This window comes from Equus asinus, chromosome 22 (genome assembly GCF_041296235.1).
Source record: "Equus asinus isolate D_3611 breed Donkey chromosome 22, EquAss-T2T_v2, whole genome shotgun sequence".
NCBI lineage: Eukaryota > Metazoa > Chordata > Mammalia > Perissodactyla > Equidae > Equus > Equus asinus.
Window position 1 is genome coordinate 47,710,384 of NC_091811.1, and position 23,215 is coordinate 47,733,598.

General features: G+C 42.1%; 1 protein-coding gene across 4 annotated transcripts in view; it reads left to right on the forward strand.

Annotated features, from left to right (window-relative positions):
• The window catches only part of ANO6 (anoctamin 6), a 188,307-nt gene that overhangs the window by 26,504 nt on the left and 138,588 nt on the right, over positions 1–23,215 (forward strand). The window contains exons 1-3 of one of the 4 annotated variants that reach the window (XM_070494728.1): positions 13,992–14,106; positions 14,192–14,377; positions 15,494–15,556. The exons of 2 other annotated variants lie outside the window; for them this stretch is intronic. Coding sequence is in view for 1 of the 2 variants with exons in the window: in XM_014860463.3 (XP_014715949.3) it covers positions 15,494–15,556 (63 nt within the window). In the remaining variant the exon portion in view is untranslated. Of the gene's footprint in view, positions 1–13,991; positions 14,107–14,191; positions 14,378–15,493; positions 15,557–23,215 lie in introns of those variants that run through there. One more of the 4 variants, XM_014860463.3, reaches the window with a different exon arrangement.

The following is a 23,215-nucleotide window of genomic DNA, read 5'->3' on the forward strand; positions in this document are numbered from 1 at the left end:
TTCAATAATTTGGGGTTTTTTTGTTTGGATACTCGAATATTAATCACACTTTGGTAGAGTGAACATAAAATGGTGGCATTTAACTTTTTTCACTAGATACACATGTGATTAAATGAATTGTGGGAATTTCCCAAGATTACTAATACATAAGGTGAGACCTATCAGTTGAAAATGAAGTGAGAATATGCCTTATAGCCAATTTCTTCTATAAACAAACTCAATATATTTGAATGCATAAAAGCAAAGTTTCCTGGTTCTGTTATCTTATTTCATATATATATATTTTTTTTAGGAAGATTAGCCCTGAACTAACATCTCCTGCCAATCCTCCTCTTTTTGCTGAGGAGGACTGGCCCAGGGCTAACATCCGTGCCCATTTCCCTCTACTTTATATGTGGGACACCTACCACAGCATGGCTTGCCAAGTGGTGCCATGTCCGCACCCGGGATCCGAACCTGCAAACCCGGCCGCTGAAGTGGAATGTGTGAACTTTACTGCTGCGCCACCGGGCCGGCCCCATATTATATGTTTTTGTCTGAATGCCAAAGCCATGAAATAATCACATTTTAAAGTAACCTTGATCAAGATTTGAGTCATCAAATTTTTAACTTCCTTGCATATTTTATAATTGAGAATAAGCTAGTTTTTTACATAAATTTGCCATATGTAAGTAAATATCTCTTACATTGTAAACGCGAAAAAATTGTCACCATAGTTTTTGTATGTCCAGATGATCAAACTCCATCAAATTTCATTCCTGTTTGTGAGATTGTTAAGTTTATAGCGTCTTATTTTCTGTCATTTATCCATTTATCCCTTTCCTCTCTCCTTGCTTCCCCACTTTTATTGTTCTGGTATTTATTGTTTATCATCTTAGAAGCCCTTAATCTTGGTCGTCCTTGACTGCTTCAGGATTAGCCATCATTGCTGTATTCTCCCTCTTCGCTGGAATTCTTTCCTCCAATGGAAGCAGAAATGTTGCTGGAGGAGGCCATAATGGACATTACTCCTTGGATATTTTTCCTAAAGGAATCATCAGGGAATCATAGAATTCTCCTCAATTTAGGAATAATTGTTCCAAAGTCATTTTCATTTTGTTAAATTACAGTTTTATTAAATTATAGTCTCTACTAGTTTTGACTCCAAGTTCTGGGTGGTGATTAGGAGGGAAAATGACGGCTCCATCAGCTCCTCCTAGATGGGCGGATCATGCATCTCCTCCTGGCGCAGGTCCCTCTACTGTAATCTTGAAGTGAGCGCATCTCTTCTTATGGTCAGGATGCCGTCAATTTGAGTGTGCATGTGTGTACACAAACACATGTGTATGTACTGTTGATAAAGATGATAAAAGATGAATTCACAGTATTTTGCCTTTCTTGGCTTTATCAAACACCATCACAGTAATCATTTCAGATTCTGGTTCTTTCCTAGCTTTCTAAGCCACATTTACCTGAAGCAGTGAAGGTAATTTACTTTCATACCTGTGTGTCTGTTGATGCTTTGGTACCTTGGAAGAGCTAGTGTTTTCCATTTATTAGATTGTTATTACTGTTAATCATTACAAAATCTTCTTATTACTGCCCATATATAAATCAGGAAAAATAAATTTTATTTCTAGCATTCTAATGTGGTTAAAAAAATTCATGAATAGAGGAAACTTCTTATGCAAATGTAAGCAGCGGACAGAGAATAAATATGGGCACAAACTCTTGCTATTATAATCATCTTTTGACCTCTGCCACCCTTTGTATCGCTGAAGTAATGACTGTTTGATATTTATTATAAAGCATATTAAATTCCTTGATTAACTGAACCTTTCATTCCTCTTTTTTGTTTTATGTAGCAGTGAAAATAGATTGTTCTATTATCCTTCTTGCCAGGAAATTTATAAAATGTACAAAATTATTCATAAATGTATTTTAAACTGGAGATATATTAATGTATTATTGGGTGTACTGAGCAGAAAACATTTCTTTTCACATTTGAATGGCAGGCACATGATTATAAATTCACTTCCTACTGAATATTAATCATCAGCTCCATATGGCTGATGGATAAAGCTCTGAGAGGCAGCCAGGAGATGTAAATTCTTACCCTCATCATGGACTTTTTATGGAATTTTGTTTAATGTTTAAAATCGACTGAGTGGCCTTTGAATGATGAAAAAGAAATCGTTCTTGCTGAGAAGTCCAAGGGCAGTATGGTCCCGATGGTTTTCCTTCCACTGCTGTCTTGGCTTCTGTGATGTGGGCCCTTTGGCCCTTCTCCTGCATCTGACGGTACCTTCTCGGTCCCCTGCTCCACTTAAACCACTGGTGTCGCTTAGACCGCCAACCTCAGTCCACTTCTGTTCTTGCTCTGCTGTACATGTTTCCTGAGGGCATTCTCACTCACACTTGCAGTTTATAGGTTCTAGCCTTTTCTTGGACTTCAGACGCCCCTCCAGGCCATCTCCAGCAGAATGCAGCCCCCTCTGTGCTTTCTCCTTTCTCAATCACTCTGTTACCCCCACTCCACCTGCCTGTGACCTCCTCAGTCTGGTCTGATGCTGACTCCCCAGCACTTGGCAAGGAACCTGGCACACAGGAGGCACTCAGAATGCGTTCAGTGATTTAACGTTTGCAGTTGAACTTAATATCCCCCCCACACACTGAAAAATGCATCTCTCTCAATGAATGGCATCCCCCGTCCAGTCTCCCCTACCTCCTCACTCTCCTCACACCACCCTGCTGCTGCTTTTTCTCCACATCCAGTCCTTTAAATTCTGCCTTCTGAGTCCATGCCCTCCCTTCCATCCCCAGTAGCCCTGCCTGGGTCCTAGGCTTTAGTGTGTCTCCCCTGGACTGCGACCATATTCCTTAGTTTGCATTTCAGCCTTCCCATCTTGTCTTCTCAAATCCATCCTTCTTCGTACTGTTGCCAGATTAAGAACCTGTCATCCTCCTGAACTTACAAGCCTTCAGTGACGAAAACTGCAGACCTTACCAACACTGTAAAAAGATTGAACTAAATGCCAGAGGCATTTTCTGTGCTGCCTGTATGGAAAGACGACACAGTAAAGTGTTCATACTTTCCAGGTTTATTCTTTCAGTTTATTACAATGCTAATCAAGATCCCAAAGGAATTTCCTGAGAAAATTGCATAAAATGATTAACTTGTATAAATTAAATGAGTGAGAATAAATAAGAAAAATTAAAGTGAAAGAGTATGGTCTTTGCAATAAGAAAACTTGGTGTTGAATCTCCGCTCCACTACATAATAGCTGTGTGGTCTTGCACGGTTTCTCCTCACCCTTCACGATGTCTTCCTCTTTTTTTTTTTAATTCTTTAATTTTTGTATTATTTTTTTTTGAGGAAGATTATCCCTGAGCTAACGTCTGCCAGCAATCCTCCTCTTTTTGCTGAGGGAAGATCAGCCCTGAGCTAACAATCGTGCCCATCTTCCTCTACTTTATATGTGGGACGCCTGCCACAGCATGGCGTAACAAGTGGTGTGTAGGTCCACACCTGGGATCTGAAACAGCGAACCCCAGGCCGCTGAAGTGGAATGTGCGAACCTAACTGCTGTGCCACCCGGCCCCGATGTCTTCCTCTTTAAAATGGCATTACAATAGTAACTACCTCTAAGAATTGTTGTGAGGATTAAGTTGACATAATGACAGAATGCATGTTGTGCATTTAGCACAATGCCTGGTATCTAACGAATGCTTAATAACTGTTAGCAGAGTCAAAGTAACATGAAAATCGTAGTCACACACACATACGTGCATGTATATGTAATAGGTAAAGATGAAAGAATTGTAATAGTAGTTGTCTCTATGTGGTGGGGTTATAAATTTGTTTTATTGTGTCGACGCAAATAATCTGTAACCAACCTATGAATCAAAGTTGGGGTGAGTTTATTATGAGCCAGAGTGAGGATTATAACCCACGAAGGCATTAGAAGGTGTTCTGAAGAAGCATGGGTTTCAGTATAGTCTTATATCTTTTTCTAACAAGAATATACATTAAACACACTCAGGATACATTTTCATCAGAGTTTCAAAGAGCTGTTCAGTTTCAAATTAGCAGATCAACATGACCGAGATGTCAGGAAAGGGACTAATCCGGGTGTTACCAATAGGGCGTTACCAGTAGGTGTAGGAGGGGAGTATGTGTTCTAGAATATCTCGAGGGAGTGCATTCTTTACTTCAGTGGTTAAGCACTTGTACAATGCGTGTTTGATAGGCCGTAGGTCAGGTTGCTTAGTTCAAGCCGAATCAGTTTTGAACCCGAATGGTTACCTCACATACCTCACTATGAAAATCTCTTGTCACTTGTTTGTGCCTTTTCTCCATTTTCTATAATTATCATTTATTACTTTTTAAATAGGAAAGAAAAAAATAGTCTTTCAGTGACTTCTCGCCTTTACGCGATAAAATGCAAGCTCCCTGGCACCTCATTCAGTGCCCTTAACCTCATCCCTCTGTACTTTGGTCTCATCTCGTACAACTCCTGCCTACCATTTTAAAGAGTCACCGGGAATCCTGAATTTCTTTATTCCTTGCACACACTGGTTCCTTCCTGCATGCCTTGCTGTCCCCTCTGCCTGTAATGTCCACTCCTAAGGTTGTCTAGTTTATTGCTGCTCCTCCTCTGAAGATTTCGCTTAAAATCACTCATCAGGTTGAGCATTAAGATCCCTTTGTTAAAACGGTCCGATTTTGTGTCTATTTCCCTCAATGGAATGTTTTTCTCCAGAATAAGGACTTCTCTAGAAGCTGGAAATAAAAGATGATAAAGTTACAGTGCCTGCCCTCAGGCTTTTTCTAATCTAGCAGAAGGAGAAGGGCATGTGAATACATGAAGGTACTAAATATTGTAGGATCTCTGATACAAGTGCTTGCAGAGCGTAGGAGGACAGAAAGAAGGGTGCATTTGGTCCTTTTGGGAGGAGTGGGTGAATTAGGGTAAATGGTTCTGAATGTTTTCGTTCAAGAGGCGATGTGCTGCTGAACAGGTGTTTCCTGGGCAGATAACGTGGGGACGAGTGTTCCAGGCAGGGTGTAGGAGAATGGTCCAACCTTTGGAATGGTGACGAGTTGAATTTGAGGTGGCGTTGTATGCCCCCTTCTGGTGTCTGCATATGGGCTTCAGGGGTTTGTGAATCCCCAGAAATTGTATACAATATATATATACTTTTAACTTTTTATTGAGATTATGATAGTTTACAACCTCATGAAATTTCAGTTGTACCTTATTGTTTGTCAGTCGTGTTGTAGGTGCACCACTTCACCCTTTGTGCTCACCTCCCAACCCCTCTTTCCCCTGGTAACCAGTAATCTGTTCTCTTTGTCTACGTGTTTCACTTCCACTTATGAGTGGAGTCATACAGAGATTGTCCTTCTCTATCTGGCTTATTTCACTTAACATAATACCCTCAAGGTCTGTCCATGTTGTAAATGGGATGATTTTATCCTTTTTTATGGCTGAATAGTATTCCATTGTATATATATATACCATATCTTCTTTATCCAGTCATCAGTTGATGGGCACTTAGGTTGCTTCCATGTCTTGGCTATTGTAAATAATGCTGCAATGAACATAGGGGTGCATGGGACTTTTGGAATTGCTGATTTCAAGTTCTTTGGATAGATACCCAGTAGTGGGATGGCTGGGTCTTATGGTATTTCTATTTTTAATTTTCTGAGAAATCATCATACTGTTTTCGATAGTGGCTGCACCAGTTTGCATTCCCACCGACAGTGTGTATACAATATTTTATGTTTATCTGCTTCTAAGAATTGTTCTGGGGAGAGGATCCTTGCATTTCATCAGATGTCCCCAGAGTTGCATGGCCCATGAAAGGTTAAAAACCACTCTTTTGTCAGTTTGTCATTTCACTAGAAATGGGTGAGGTGGGAGGCAGAGGATAAAAAATGATTTGAAGATGAACAGTCCCTCGCTGCAGCTGGTGGGGTGCACCTGGGCATCGCATCCACAGGGCAGTTAGTCACCTGCTGGAGCCACTGAGGGCCTGGTCACAATGGGCCCTTCTGGTAATGGCTCCACACACGCTTGTCCAGCTCCTTTCAGCAAGCAGGCTCATTCCTGTCTCTTTGTTTGCTCCAGCTAAGCTGTTACAGTGTTCTTTCCCTGATAGTCAAAGCAGCTCTCCAGGGCAGGAAACATGATGGGGTTGAAAGACTGGGGAGAGAATGGAAGCATCATATGTTTTATTCTGAAAATAAAGTAAGGAGGTGAAGGTGTGAGGAGAGCAAGAAAGCAAATACAGCAACCAAAGCAATTCAGTGGCAGTGGTATTAAACGACTGCATGAAAAGTCTGCAACAGCATTAACCCTCCAGGGACACTGGGTCAGCTCATTCATTCCTCAGCAGCCGATAAAGAGATGTGTGAATTATCCAACTCTGAGAATCCTGCCCAAGCAGATCCAGTGTACCCCTCCTCTGTCCCTCTGTGCAGCTGTAATAATACCCTGTACATAACCTTTGTTCTAGAACATATAGCACTGTGGTGTAATTGTTGATATTCTTTTCTTCCATAAGGCAGGACTGGCTCATTTTTGAATGCCCAGGATTTAGGGCTGGGCTCAGTACCTGTGGGTTGAAAGAGTGAACTCGAGCTTTCTAGCCTGAAAGGCGGTGGAGTTCGGAGTTGAGCCTGCACAAAGCAAACCCCATACAGCTGAAGATTTCCATTCTCCTTTGCCCAGGGAGGGACTGGAGTGAAAGAGCTAGTGAAGGGAGGGAGCAGATGGACTGCAGAGATAGGAGTTGCTCTGCTGAGTGGAGGGATTTGGTGCCGTGTTGAATCTGATGCGATCTCGGACACTATCAGCTTGCTACACAATTTGGTAACCAATAAGGCAAAGCGGAGGACAAAGGGTGTGGGAGCGGACGTGGAGGGCACTGTGGGTCACACTCGGATTCGTTTTAGGAACACACAAACACCCCAATCCGTTGCCCAAAGTCAAGTAACCTTCAGAAGCATAATGATTAGTTGTATCTATTTTTCAAAGCTCAACACTGGGATGCATGAATTAGGCTCCTGCTCAAAGGCATTCGAGGATCCCCAGCTAACAGAATGGGCGGGGGAAGCTTGCAGTGGGCTCAGAGGAGCCATAAAGATAAAGACTTAACAATGGGAATGTTGCAGAAGAGAAGGGTGGTGTCATGATTTCAGGTGTATAAAATACTGCTCAGAAGATAATGATTAATCTTTTCCTTTTCCTGAGAAACAAAGAACAGGAAAATTGTTTGGAACGGTATCATGAGGGTTTCTGAATTGATGGGGTGAATTAGAAGATTGTTGCAAATATCTTCCTATACTTCTATCATATTAGTTTTATTAGTTATAGGTAGTTGGCCATTTTTTTTTTTTAATGTTTTTTCCTTTCTTTTTTTAAGATTTGTTTTTTTTTTTTAAAGATTTTATTTTTTTTCCTTTTTCTCCCCAAAGCCCCCTGGTACATAGTTGTATATTCTTCGTTGTGGGTCCTTCTATAGTTGCAGTATGTGGGACGCTGCCTCAGCGTGGCTTGACGAGCAGTGCCATGTCCTCGCCCAGGATTCGAACCAACGAAACACTGGGCCGCCTGCAGCGGAGCGCAAGAACTTAACCACTCGGCCATGGGGCCAGCCCCGGTAGTTGGCCATTTTTAACATTCAAATCATTTACCCCGGTGCTTTCTCAGATTAGCCACACTTGGTATACAGATGGAGAAGGAAGGAAACTAGGGATATTGATTGAGCATCTGACAGCAGGCTCTGGGTTTTCCTACATCTCTGATTTGCAGACATCCCATTTAATACCCAACAGGGTAGGTATTATTATGCCCACTTATTTGTGGGGAAATTGAGGCCAGGGGCACTCAAGAACAAGCATAGGTGACAGTCCTGGGTCTATGTTATATGTTACTTCAGTCCTGAGTCTGTGTGACTCCAAAGGCCTTTCTTCCAATTTATCCGTAAATATGATGACTCTAACATTTACTGAGGCCGTCTGGATGCCTCATTCTCTCTGAAGCCTTCCTGACTGGCCCATCACGGGTCCTGAAAGCCTTCATCTCTGCCAACAGCTGTGTGTTTGATCCAGTTTGGCATTGCATGTACACAACAACCATCTATTGCAGCTTCTTGGGCTGGACAAAGTATATTTTTAGAGCAGCAAATCTGTAATGCGTGCTCTCTGGCATAACAAAAGAAAAAAGAAGAAAAATACTTTTAAGTATAGTACTGATAAAATTTTGACTCAAATGGCATGCCTTTGGGCTGTCTTCACAGTGGAGGCCAGCACCGGTGGTGTGCAGTGTACAAGTACACCGAGGATCAGAGCAAGGTGAGTAATTCCCATCTAGATTAAACTTGCTGGAACCAGACCTTCCTGTCCCTGATAGCTGCTGGGCTGCATCTTTTTCTGATGGTAACCGTTATACGTGGGCTGTTGTAGAAATTTTGGAAAACACTGAAAATGGCAAATAAAACAAAAATCACCCATCATGCTACTGCCCAAAGATAAACCAAACACAAATACCTTAGTGTGCTTCTTTCTAGCCTTTTAAAAATGCACATGTAATTTTGTATGGTTTAGACATACAGCCTCCTGCCTTTTCACTTAACTTGCCTAATAAGCATTCTCTAATATTTATTTGATTTTTTTACATTGTCATAAAATATGCATAATGTAATTTACCATTTTACCCATTTTCAGGTGTACAATTGAGTGGCTTTAAGTACATTTACCATGTGGTACAACCATCATCCCTATCTACCTCCAGACCTTTCTCATCAACAGTATTCCCTCTACTTTAAAATACTTCTCAAACCACATTTAATGGCTAAATAGTATTCTACCATATAGAATTTACTTGAAAGTGTTTTCTAGCAAACATTCAACAGATACTTATTTTGTGCTTACTCTGAGATGGACTTGATGGCTAAGGTAGTGAAGAAAATGTGCTTTTTGCCCTCCAGGACCTTAAATCTGGTGGAGGAAACGGCCATAAGCGGGCAGTTTGAGTCCTGTAGAGGGTGGTAAGCACAGGGGCCATGGGAGCATATAGGAGAACTGAACTTGAGGTGTAATTTACATAATCATTCCTTGATTATTGCAGATCTAGTGTGTATCAGATATTTTGGGCTGTTCTAAATAATATTGAGATATTTGTTGCTATAAATATTCACATTTCAGATTATTTTATGAAGATTTTAAAAGTGGAACTGTTGGACGACTCATTGTAACAGGGCAGTAAGAGGAGTTCTTTTAGAACGCTGGTTATTATTACTCACTGTGCTGCTCTCAAGGTTAGGAGCTGCCACCAGACATTTCCATTGCCTATTACTAACTTTTTATAAATGTGTATCTAACTTGCCTTTGGCAGGATTGTGTGAAGAGTTGGGGCTGAGACCTCAGTGTATCCAACTGGGAAGAGTTAGGGAGGGCAGAGGCAAGGGGATCGTGGCTGAGGTTGACGTTATGTCACAGCTAACATGCGAACTGTCCAGCTCTCTGTACTCATTTCAGAGGCCTTGGTCTGACTCATGCTTTAGGGCTGTGCTCCACGTGCGTGCTGACAGAGCTTGCTTGGCTCCCTTCTGTGAAATTCCAGACTCGTGAACTTGAAGTCCGTTGTGAAATAAAAGTAGCCTGTAAAAAAAAACAGTATCTGTTTATCATCTTAACAGAAACTCCTCGTCTATTATCAGAGCTGGGAGAGACCTTTGGGTATCATATACTCTTCCCTGTTCTGACTACAGAGGAAGATTCTGAGGCTTCGAAAAGTCAAGCAGCGTTCTGAAGGAAGGCAGTTGGGGAGATGTAGAAGAGGACTGAAAGCTCGTGTCTCTTCGTTTATCTGGCGCTCATCCCATTGTCCGCCCCACGTCGTCTTAGCCTTTGTTCTTCTCACAGGAATTGTTTTCTTCTTCCCACTTTTTAATTCCTGATTTTGTTCTCTGCTGTTTCCTTCAAAGATGTTATGCATTTTCAGCGTTAAATTCATATACATGCTGGCTGATGTCTATCGACAGTCATCATGGGGGTGATTTTGCGTGCTGGTGTGTTTGCAAGCTTTCTTCTGTGCTGGTCCTTAGCCTACTAATTTGACTGCTGACTGTCTCTCCATCTTGGCCTCATTGTTGATTGGAAAGTTTCTGTTGACTCTGGCAAATGTTGCCAGTTATGTCTTATTTTGCCCCCTCTGCTCCCTTTGTGTTAGTCCCTTTCGGTAGTTTTGTTGGATTTTGCTTTTTGTTAATTTTAAGAAGTAATACACGCTCCTGTGATGTGGTAAATGTGGGAACCTTGTCTTGGACCACAGAGTAAACAATTTTTAAATAGGTCATTCATGTTGAGAATAGGAATTAATAGGAATCAGTACAGATCTCTGCTGTGTTAATTTCATGATGGCTGATAGAAAATAATGGTTAGTTGGTAAAGCTTTACCATGAGTACACATGTATATATTTGTGTAAATGTGTGTATACTTTATGTGTAGTAACTCTTGCTTCTAAGGCCAAATTTACAAAAAATTTTAGCATTGCTTTATGTTAGACAAAGTACCATTATTTTCGGGAGAGCTTCATTTCTACGTAAGGACTTTAAGTGTGGGACCATGGGTCCCCCGATAATAATTAGAAAAAGCAACTTAAAAAGGCAGAGCACCAGATTTGGTCTGAGGCTGTCAGCCCCAACGTGAAGTAATTATGATGCAGTTAGAAAATCCTGTGGCTTAGATTCCAAACAATTTCTGGTCATCAGTATCTCAAAATAATTCACAGAGTTACCAGGTCCTTTCATTTATGAGAGAGAGGAATGACTCCTCATTTATCTTAAGTCTTTTGTGTTGGCAATTCCATCCTTAATTAAAAAAGCATTGGCATTTTCATGATGAAAATGGTCTTCCTGGGTTTATAGCTGAGTCCATTAATGTAGTGTTTCAAAACTGATTGGCGTTAGCCTGAAGAGTTACTTTTATACAAAAGCAACTTAAAAATTCATTTTGGGGTGTCTTGATTTTAAAGATGATTTGAGACATCTGTTCCTCCTGTGTTGGGTCTACTGAATCAGCATTAAGTTCCGTAGCACTAAGGAATAAATACAGCGCACTTCACTTCCTCAGAAGATGGATAGCCATTCCCATTCTCTGTTAAGGGGCTTGAGGAGAGCCCAAGGAGACATACCCTGGCTCTATACCTCTCCCTTGTTCTTGTACTCATTTTCTTCTGTATCTTTCAGTGTGAAATAATAATAATGATAATGATGAGCTATTATATTTCTTAAGTGCTTACTATCAGGCCATGTATTAAATCCCATTTAGTATTCATAAGAGCCCCATGAAGATAGGCAGTATGATGCCCATTTTACAGATTTAGAAGCTGAGACCTTTCCCAACTGATCACCTGATTGACCTCCCGATGCCTCTTGATTGATTGATTTCTTGTCATTTCCCTACCAGCTCTAGTCCATTCTTCACATCACTGCTGGTCCCATCCCTGTGGTTTATAACATTCTCCTTCAGAAACGCCTTCAAAGACTCCACACTGCATAGGGATAAAGCCCAAAGTTCAGTATAGGTGCAGGTTGGCCCAACTTCTTTAACCTGATAGCCCACAACCTCCTTACAAGAACCTGCACCTCAGACCTACCCTAAGGTGAACGTGCTGTGTCCTCTCCACCTGTTTCCCCTGCTCCGACATTGGCAAATGCCTACAATTTGCAGACACTGTGTTAGGATTTTAGGTAGATAGTTCTTGCCTTCATAACTTTGTACTCAGTGGCAAGACTGACCTGGACATAAATCACTTCTCCTTAACCTTTGTGTATCTAGTCCCAGATTGGTTTAGAGCTCTTGTGCTTGGTGAAACTTTCTCCACCCAGTCAAGGCAAAAGTGATTCCCCCGTCCTCTGAATGCAGCCTGGACTGACTGTACCAAGTATTTATCTTCAAGTTTTGATCTTCTTTTCACATGCCTGGGTCTTAACCCACTTCTAGGTTATAGACTCGATAGGCAAAGTCTGTGGTTTTAATATATCTCTGAACTCTAAACTCTAATTTTTAAAGAGAGTATTGATTAATTTGTAAAAATCTATAAAATTTTCATAAATAAGCTTTAGCCTTGGACTACCATACTTTTAATATATTCCATTGTGGTCTGAGACCACGTGTATTAAAGTATAAAAAATTAGGTTGGCACACAAATATGGTTTGTTTTCGTGGATTTTTTAAAACCCTGGTGCCAAGTCTTTTTTTTTGGATTGAATTAATATTACTGTGACACCTTCATCTTCATTAGCTATCAGCACAGGGAGAAAGCCTTTTGAATATAAGCCAAGCCTTAGAAAGACACTAATAAATAAAATATCTTGGGCTCTAGTCCTTCCAGTTGTGGGATTTCTTTAAATTACCATAAAAGATAAGTGGTATGAGCAGAAGGAGTTCTGAATCAGGAGGTAGGAAACCTATTCTAGTCTTGGCTCAAGTCACTTAATGGGGTGATCCTGACTTAGTCAGAAGCACCATGAGCCCCAGTTTCTTCACATGTCACATGAAGCCATCTGTATTACAACAGACATGATGGGGTTTGGACGCATTGAAGACTTTTTGGGTGCCTGTCTGTGTTGTGTTAGTTGAATTGCATCTGTGTCTTTATTTATATGTGGTATTAGTTTGCAAGGCCTGCTGGAACAAAACACCTGCCGACTGGGTGGCTTAAGCAACAGGAATTTATTTTCTCAGGATTCTGGAGGCTGGAAATCAAAGGTCAAGGTGTTCGCACCTTTGGTTTCTTCGGAGGCCTCTCTTCCTGGCTTGCAGATGCCACTTTCTCTGTGTCCTCGCATGGTCTGTTTTGTGTGTGTGCATCCCTGGTGTCTCTTTGCATGTCCGTATTTCCTCTTTTTATAAGGACACCAGTCAGATCAGATTCGGGCCCATTCCAAAGACCTCATTTTAACTTCATCGCCTCTTTAAAGGCCCCGTTTCCAAACATAGTCACATTCTGAGGTATTGGGAGTTAGGGCTTCAATATATTATTTTTAGGAGACTCAATTCAGCCTATAACATCTGTTTAAAATAATATTCATTTGTTTTAAATTGTGAACAGAAAGACCAATATAAAGAAGAACCCCAAAATAGCCATTCGCCTATTTAATGCCTGTTATTGAAAAGGGGAGGGTGTAAGTACATGAAAAGATAGTTCGTACTGTATTGAAGGATGGAAAAGGAAAAATAATGCTCTGCTCACCCTCTACTCCTACACGAAGGCAACTTCTTTCAGTACATTTACACAACGTTTACCATACAGAGACCAAGTGCATTTGTTTCATGTCTTCATGTCTTATTATAGAATACAGATCTTTCTGTATCGGCTCGTGCTCTGTATTGGCCTTCTTTTAAATGGCTACGTAGTATTCCATTGTGTGTGTGTACCAGATTTTAATTTAACTAGTCGCCAGTTAGTGGGCATTTAGGTTGTTTTGGGGTCCCCTCCTCCCCTTCCCTTCAATGGAGTTGCATTCCTTTTAATACTCATGATGGAAAGAATAGTGACAACCCCCCTAACAAAAATAAGTAGCCCCCAATTTTGGTGAAGACAGCCTCTGCTTTTCACCTTCCTGTTTATTGGTCCTCTTTAGAGTTGTTGTGAAAGGTGTTTCAGTCTTTCTTAGCCTCCGGTACCTGACCATCTGCCAGTGCCTCTCCTTCCTGCCTGATGTGCAAGGAGGGGCTTCCCTTGGCGGCCTCAGGTCATCTCTGTGCAGCAGTCCATCCTCGGGAAGAAAGGCCCTCCGAATCATTAGCAGGCATCGACTATTTTTAGTTAAGTAAAACAGTTTTTCTTGTAAGATTTGCTGTTTCCATGCCCACGACGGCACATGAATCCTTTCTGGCTGCTTCTTCCCTTTGGAGAGGGGCCAGCTTTCTAATGGAATGTGAGCAGTCTGACTAATCAAGATTTACCGCCGAGACCCGGGTGCCCGCTACTCATTGGATTTGCAGACTCTCCGAGCTAAGATGCAGCTTTGAGATGAAGCGCAGTGCAGAGGCCCCATCCTGTCCTTCGGGCCTCCCTCCTTCCCCAGGCCCAGCCTCTTCGCCACAGGTATCATCTGGCATTATTTTATAAGCTGTGCCACGGTACAGATGTTCTTTTCTGAAGAATTACTTGCATTTTTGACTCATTTCAGGAAATGAGGCGGTCTATCAGAGGTGTTCTTCATTTCCAGACCCCCGGAGAGTTCATTTTCTCCTGGGATTTCTAACCACATGTGGGCAGTGCTTTATTTACCCAGATGTGAGAAATAACAGTAATGAACAGTCCTCTTCTAAGGCAGCCTTTACGTCCCCGCAGAATCCAGTGTGAAGGCCCAGAGGTAACTTACTTTCTTATTAATGCGAATATTTCTGAGGCTTTGGTTTCGTGATGCTTGTGGACATGCTGTGTGTATGGGCTTTGGTGCAGGAAAAATATAATTTAGTAACAGCTTTAAGAGGTAGTCTGGAGTGTTTCTAATTACTGTTTGTTTAGTTCTCCATTGCCTAATAAGTGGATTTAAGTAACCTTGGTGGTAGGGAATGTAATGTTCATATTACAGTCAACCATGCACATCAAATTCTAACCAAGTATTGCAGAGAACACACCATGGAGTTATTTTATAGACATATTCTATTGAATTTTAATTTTAGAACTGAGAGCATTTTGGAATGGGCATTTTCTACCTCTCATGCATCAACATGAGTTGTGCATATGCCCCAAATCAACCCTACAGTGTGGTACAACCCCATTTAAAATTCATCGGTGGCCTTTGGCATTCTGTTCTCTTTTTAATTTGACGTGAGGGAGAGAGAGAGGGAGAAACTTAGAGTTTCTCTTTCCTTCCTTTTCCCATTGGCTTGGTATAGGAAACTGAAGTATTAAGAGGGCCTATAACAGTGGTTCTCAACCTTGGCTAGACCTTGGAATCAGCCTGGGAACTTTAAAAAATACTGATGCCTGGGTCCCACCCCAGAGATTCTGGTTTAATTGTCTGGAATGCAGCCTGCCCTGGGGTTTTTAAAAAAGCTCCCTCGCAGGGATGATATTGTGCACTCAGGGTTGAGAACCACAGACCTGAGAGAGCATCTCCTCCAGGGGTTCTCGGCCTTGGCTGCAGACTAGCATTGCCTGGAGAGCTTTTGCAAGAAACACCGTTGCCCCACCGGTTGAAACCCTATTTCTAGAGGAGGGACCCAGTATTTTTAGAAAGCTCCCAGATGATTCTGATGCACAGCAAGGGTTAAGGTCAACTGACGTAATCTAGCCACCCTGTGTCATAGATAAGGAAAAATGAGAACTAGAGAGGTCAAATGGCTCGCTCACAGTCAGATCCTAGTTGTTGCAGCAGCAGGTCTGGGATTCAGGTCCGATGCCTCCAACTCGTCTCTTTGCTGCCTAGCACCACCCCCATATATTTATCTGTTGTATTTATTGATGCCTCCTCATCCCTCAGGTGATGATCCTGCCTCCAAGAGGCCTTTTCTGACTCCTCACGCTCTCCTTCCATCCAGTCAGGGTAAGATGCCCTTCCTTTGTGTTTAAAACTTTACTTACCCTTCCCCTGGGCTGTCAACTCCAGGAGGAGAGGTCCCATAGCTCCTTTATCCTGTCTACAACTTGCTGGCATGTAGTAGAGTCCCACAAAACATTTGTTGAAGTTCCCTAATTTTTTATTTATCAAATAGTCCACAGGGCTTGCTAAAAATAATCTATTTCTATATGCCAGCTTCTGAAAATAGCTTCTGAAAGCAAAAGTTCCTTCTTACCTGTCTGCAGCCCCCTGTACTTTGGGTCAAGGTCCCATACAAGGACTTCCCACCCCTCCCTTCCAGGAGAGAGATTTTTTGGCAACAAAAAGAAAGAAAAATGTTTTTCAGGAAATTTTGATGACCAAACAATGGAACATGATTTCAGTGACCTTCTGTGTTGCTCAAGGTGTTTCCAACATCCAGGGATTTTTGAATATCATACTTAGAAGTGCACGTGACATTGGGGCTGGCCCCATGGCTGAGTGGTTAAGTTCGCGCGCTCCGCTGCAGGCGGCCCAGTGTTTCGTTGGTTCGAATCCTGGGCACGGACATGGCACTGCTCATCAAACCACGCTGAGACAGTGTCCCACATGCCACAACTAGAAGGACCCACAACGAAGAATATACAACTATGTACTGGGGGGCTTTGGGGAGAAAAAGGAAAAAAAATAAAATCTTTAAAAAAAGGAAACGTGCATGTGGTATAAGTGAAAGGGAGCATGTGGCATTACCCTCAGGCAAAAAGTTGGCTGAAGAAAATGCTATTTTATGGAAATATGTTTTAAGGATTAAATTATTTCCTTTATTGTACTGCATATATAACTGAGCAGCCACATTCCGTGAGCACAGCTGAATTAAATCCTTCAGCCTCTCTGGATTAATACGTTAAAATCTTTTCAATTGATTAAAAAAAAAACACTATCCATCTTCTGTCATCTCAGTTTACTTAAGGTCATGCTTGACCAGTGTCCTATTTTTATTTGAAAAATATTTCCAGATTCGCAATATTTGTGTTTACTCTCGTCGCTGTAACAGAGATTTGTCTCAGAGAGCAGGTTGCAGCCAGTGTCTCTAGCTTACACATGGTGAGGGGGCTCCGCAGAGGGGGGACAGAAAGTAGCTGTTTTTTTTGTTTGGAGAATTCAGGGTTAAAGCTTTTAGAGTCAAGACTGCAAACTCAGCTGAGTTGTAGGGTAGATGTTAAGATGGTTTTAAGATGTTGCAGAAAGGAGAGAAGAAAGACCAGGGTGTGTGAAATCATTTTCAAGTCTTAATAGGACTTCGTAGTTTCATGCTGTGTGATTGGGAAAGTGGCGATGTGGCAGCGTGTAAGGGAAGCCACTGTATATCAGGGGAAATCTTCCTAGAACAAATAATTCCTTTTTTTTTTCTTTTTTTTGAGGAAGATTAGCCCTGAGCTAACATCTGCCGCCAATCCTCCTCTTTTTGCTGAGGAAGCCTGGCCCTGAGCTAACATCCATGCCCGTTTTCCTTTACTTTATACGTGGGACGCCTACCACAGCATGGCGTGCCAGATGGTGCCATGTTCGCACCCGGGATCTGAACTGGCGAACCCCGGGCTGCTGAGAAGCGGAACGTGTGCACTTAACTGCTGCGCCACCGGGCCAGCCCCATAGAACAAATATTCTTACAAATTTCAGAGAAAGGTAAGTCATTTAGCTGGAGGTAGATGTAAAACATTTTTATATTAAAATATTTTTGAATTATATTGTGAAATATAAAGTACAATGTTTGCATGACTTTTTTTTTAAGATAAAATATGAAATTTTAAAGAACCGCCTGTCTGGGGCTGGCCCTGTGGCCGAGTGGTTAAGTTCGCGCACTCTGCTGCAGGCAGCCCAGTGTTTCGTTGGTTCAAATCCTGGGCGCGGACATGGCACTGCTCATCAAACCACGCTGAGGCAGCATCCCACATGCCACAACTAGAAGAACCCACAACGAAGAATATACAACTGTGTACTGGGGGGCTTTGGGGAGAAAAAGGGAAAAAATAAAATCTTTAAAAAAGAAAAAAGAACCGCCTGCCCATTCTCTCCTTTGCTGCTATTTGGATGAAAAATTAACAAACCAATTAGTTTTTGCTAAGTAACCAACTTCTATTACACTAATTTCAGAGGCTCAGCAGTACGTTCCAGAAAAGGAGGAGAGAAAGGAAGGGTTTATTACGTAAGACACAGTGTTCAGTGTTTTAACTCTGTTATACTGTCGAATCTTTACGACCTCCCTGCAAATTAGGACTTATTCACACCAATTTTTACATGTGACGAGGTTATATGCATCTGTCCGCTAGGGAGCAGATCCAGAATTTGAATCCAGGTCTGTCTGATTCCAAAGTCCTTGTATTTTTCCACCCAAACATGGCGTCGTATGTCATGAGGTTGGAGAAGTCTCCAGAAGAGCCTTGTTATTAACTGAGTATTTGCCACACTTGTAGAAGCGGGCTGACTTTAACTTCCCTTAGAGTTGTTATTTAACACCAACAGTTAACATTTATAAACTTCTGTGACACCCTTAAAAGCATTTTCTCATGATGGTCTGAAGTTCTGACTTTAGAATGACACGTTGTTATTGCAGTGACCCTCAGAGGATTCCAGTGTATTCATTGTCATGATTTACAAGGGAGGAAAGGAACAGTGAGCAATGGCCATTTTTGGTCAAAAGACATAGGGTCAGGTAGAATTTTGTGATATGTCTCTCAGACATCACGCGTTTGACTTGGAGTGGGGAACAGAGCAAAGTGGTTGATCATTTGTGCCTTGCCATGCGATTCCTGGGTTTAAGAATCCTAACTCTATTAGCCACTAGCTGTGTGATCTCAGGCAAATCACCTGACCTCTTTGTGCCTTAGTTTCCTCATCAGTAAGATGAGAACAACAATAACTCGATTGTTTGTTTTAAGAATTAAATAACATAAGGCGTATAAAGAGCTTAGAATGTCATGTGATGCAAAGTTCATGCTCCATAAAGGTTTAGCTATTCTTAGTGGACAAAAGCTAGATGGTACACAGCCCAGGGATCCCACTCCTAGATACTGACCCAAAAGAAACGAAAGTGTCCACTAAGACCTTTTAGCAAAAGTTCATAGAAGTTCGTTCATAATAGCTAAAACCTGGAAACAACTTGAATGTCCACCAACTGGTGACTGGATAAACTGTGCTACATTCATCATTCATACAACGGAATACTATTCAGCAGCAAAAAGGAACAAATTACTGATTCAGGCAACAACATAGATAAATCTAAAAAGCATTATGCTAAAAGAAAGAAGCCAGACACAAAAGGCTGCATACTATTTGGTGTTGTTTATATGACATCCTGAAAAGGCGAAACTGTAGAGACAAAAATCAGATCATTGCTTGCCAAAGACTGGAAGTGAGCGGAAGAGACTGACTGCAGAGGGGCAAGAGGCCACTTTTTAGGGTGATGGAATAGCCTGTATCTTCATTGTGGTGGAGGTTGCATGATTGTATACATTTGTCAGGACGCATCAGACTTAACAAGGGTAAATTTTTACTGTTAAACCACAATAAACTTGATTAAAAAAAGAGTCAGATGCTGCAATAAGAACAAAGAAGAGTGGGAGAAAAAGGGATTAGAAATGGTAAATAGTCTGAAGTTGCAGAAACTGCAGCTGTTCTGCGGTTTCAGTGATGTATAAGATGGGAGGAAGGATTTCATCCATTTTCCTCTCACAGGCTGTGAGTTGGAAAAATGTAGAAACCTATAGACTCGTTGTGTCTTGGCGTAACCTATCTGATGCTCTTTTCTGTGAGCAGTGGTCTGCTTCCCCAGTTTTTAAGCGTACCTGTTAGAGCTGTTCCTGTTTCACAGGCACAGGGATCTCCTGGGTTGCTTCCTGGGAGAATCCTGAGGGAGGGCTTGCCATGTGCTGAGGCATTCATGGCAACAGAGTGTTGGTGTTCCAGATGAAAAACGAAGTAGTCCAGTACACTTATGGGTAAGGAATGTTATCTCAGAGCATTGTTCATTCATCAGGAGTCACGGAGGCCCTTGGCACTTTGTCCTGGAGCTGATGCTTATCTCAGCAGCACTGGGCACAGTTGACCACTCCCTCCTTCCTGAAATTCTTTCTTTACTTGCCTTCTGTGATGCTCCTCCATCTTGATTCTGCTCACAACTCACTTGGTTTTTCCTCAGGCTCCCCTGCTGGATCCTTCTCTTCCTCTTCCTGGCCCTCTAAACTTCGGAGTGCCGAGAGCTTTGTTCTCTGACCTCTTCCCCATCTCAACTCACTCCTTAGGTCATCTCATTCATTTCCAGAGCCTTAAATACCCTCTACGTGTTGGTGACCTCTACATACTTATCTCCAGTCCCTATCTCTCCCTTGCGTCTCAGTTCCCTGTTTACCTCTCCACTTGGTTATCTAATAGACGTCTCAAATGTAGCACGTCCAAAACCCACTTCTTGATTTGTTTTCTAAACCTAGACTTCTTCCCTTGTTCCTCATCTCAGCAGTGACTCCAGCCAGTTGCCCAAGCCAAAAACCTGAAGTCCTCCTTGATTCTTGCCTTTCTCTCACTGCTCATATTCCGTTCATTAGCATCTATCCCAAATCCAAGTGCTTCTGACCGCCCACCCCCCACATCTAAATCCGAGCCCAGGCGCCACCACGTCTGGCTGGGACTTCTACAGTCACTTCCTAAGCCATCTTCCTCCCTCCACTCATGTACCTCAGGACTGAGTTCACACAATAGTCACAGTCATTCTTCTGCTTGATAATTTTATACTGCCTGCAGTGGTTTCTCTACAAGCAGTATAAAGTCCAGACTCTTAGCCACGTTGTACTGTAGGCCCCTTCTACCTCTCTGTCCCTGTCTCTTCCTTCTTCCCGCTCGGCCTGTCTCTCAAGGTGCTCCAGCCACACCGGCCTCTCACTGTCCCCTGACTCACCGCCCTCCTGCCTGGAACACTATTCTCAGCCTGCTCTCATCTCCTTTCACCTCCCAATCCCTTCCTGTCTAGGATCCTTGCTCCTGACGTCATCCAGTTCTCCCTCAAATGCCACCCCCTCGGATCTGGCATCTCTGACTCACCTATCAAAAATATCACTGTTACTCTCTATCCCCTTGACCTGCTTTATTTGACTTCAAAGCATTTGTCTCCACCTGAAATTGTGTGTTTTTGTTTATTGCCTCTGTGCCTTGGTAGATCATAAGCTCACTAAAGACATTGCTCTGGTGCTCAATAAATATTTTTTGAACTACTGAAGGAATAAGTGAATTTATGCTCTGGTATTCATATTAAAAATTAAAGAACCAGGGGCTGGCCCAGTGGTGCAGCGGTTAAGTTCACACGTTCTGCTTCTCGGCGGCCTGGGGTTCACCAGTTCAGATCCCTGGTGTGGACATGGCACTGCTTGGCAAAAGCCATGCTGTGGTAGGTGTCCCACGTATAAAGTAGAGGAAGATGGACATGGATGTTAGCTCAGGGCCAGGCTTCCTCAGTAAAAAGAGGAGGATTGGCAGCAGTTAGCTCAGGGCTAATCTTCCTCAAAAAAACCAAAAAAACAACAAAAACCCAAACAAACAACAACAAAAATTAAAGAACCAAACACCTTTCTAGACCCTAACATCCCTCTCCATCTCACCTCATTTTTATGTCCCCTTTTAAGGCAGAATTTCTGAAATGTTACTTAGATGTGCTATAGCTCTTCATTACTCATTTCCTCTTCACCCTGTTACAATCTGGCATCTTTTTCCATCATTCTTGTGAAATGTATCAGGGTCATTCAAAATCTGTGTGTTGCTGCTTCCAATAGATGACATTCCTATCCTGTCTTAACTAGATCTCTGAGTAGCTTTAAGCACAGTTGTCCATTCTGTTCTTTTTTTTTTTTTTAGGAAGATTAGCTCTGAGCTAACATCCGTGCCCATCTTCCTCTACTTAATATGTGGGAGGCCTGCCACAGCATGGCTTGCCAAGCGGTACATAGGTCCACACCTGGGATCCAAACCAGTGACCCCCGGGCCACAGAAGCAGAATGTACAAACCCAACTGCTGTGCCACTGGGCGGCCCCTCCATTCCGTTCTTGAAATTCCTCTTAACTTGGCTTCCCCCTTCCCTACTAGCCATTCCTTGGTCCTTTGCTGGCATTTCCTTCTTTTTGGGACCTCTGAATGTTGAGAATTCTTCAGGATGTGACTTAGGCTCTCTTCTCGCTCTACGCACTTATCTATTCCCAGGGCTTTAAATAGCATCATTGAGCTGATGACTCTCCAGTGTATTTGTTCAACACTAGCCTCTCCTGAGCCGTAGACCCTACATCCCACTGCCTCCTTGATGTCTCTTTGGATGTCTCATGCCTAAGGAGGAACTCTTGATTCACTTCTATATCCCGTCTACCTAAACCTGCCTTTCCACATCCAGTCTTTGCCATCTCACTAAATGGTACCACCATCCTCCCCGTTTCCAAAGTTGGAAATCTGGGTGTCATCCTTGGTTTCTCCTTTATTGATGCCCCCCCCTTCCCCAGTAATTTAGTTCTACCTTCAAAACATATTTTGAATTTGTCTTCTCTGTCTCCACTACTACTCTCTTGGGCCAGCTTTGTTACCTGGACCTCAATAGTACCTGATACCTGGTCTGTTGTTTCTGCTCTGGCCACAGCAGAGTGCTCTGTCATTCTGTGATGCCACACACTGCTTACAGTCCACGCACGGTGTAATACGGCGCCTACCTCCTCATCAACCTCATTTCTCCACTCCCCTCCAGTCACACTGACCTCTTTCTATCATATCCTTGAGCACACCAAGATATTTTCTGCTTCAGAACCATTGGCTTGCTTTTCCCCTTCCTTGAATGTTCTTTCTTTAGCCCTGCATGGCCAAATGCTTTTGATCCTTTACTTCTCAACTTAAACATCCCCCCTCAGGGAGCCTCCTGTGACCACACTGCCCAAAATACTTCCCTCTCTTATTCTCTATCATAGCAACCTATGTACTTCCTTCTTGTCACTAAGCAGAGGCAGTTCTTTAAAAAGTATTTACTTTTAGTTTTTATTATGGAATATAAGTTCCCCGAAAAGGGACTTTTTCTGTCTTGTTAACTGTTACATCTTCTGTATCTAGGTATCAGAATGGGGATTCTTATGTTTATATGTGTTGTGTTGTGAGATGCTTGACATGAGTCCTCGCCCCCATTTTTCTAAAAGGGGAAAAAGTTTTTGTCAAAGTTTTGTATAATTAGTTTATAAAGTTTACATAATTAGGAAATGAAATAATACTGTAAGATTTGTTACGAAAAACAGCAGCATCTCCCCTTTCATTTTCTGTTCCCCAGAGGCAAGTGTTTTCAACTTTAGCTGATTATTTTTAGTAATTACTTTTATAACTTTAATGAACATTTTTGTATTGTTGCTTATCTATTTTTTAGTTTTAGGAGTTGTCTATTGATGTAAAAGTGAGTAGCTCGCTCTCGTCTTTCCTTGCCCCCTCCCCTCTCACACATTCCCATCCTCCTAATTGTAGTTGTATTGTAATTTTGGTAAGATCAATATGCAGTGTTTACTTTATTATAACTGTGTAATATTTTCCGCACAAGAGCCCTGTAATATAGTTTGATTATCTTTCCTCTCAAGACTACACAGCAGATATTGATTTTTTTC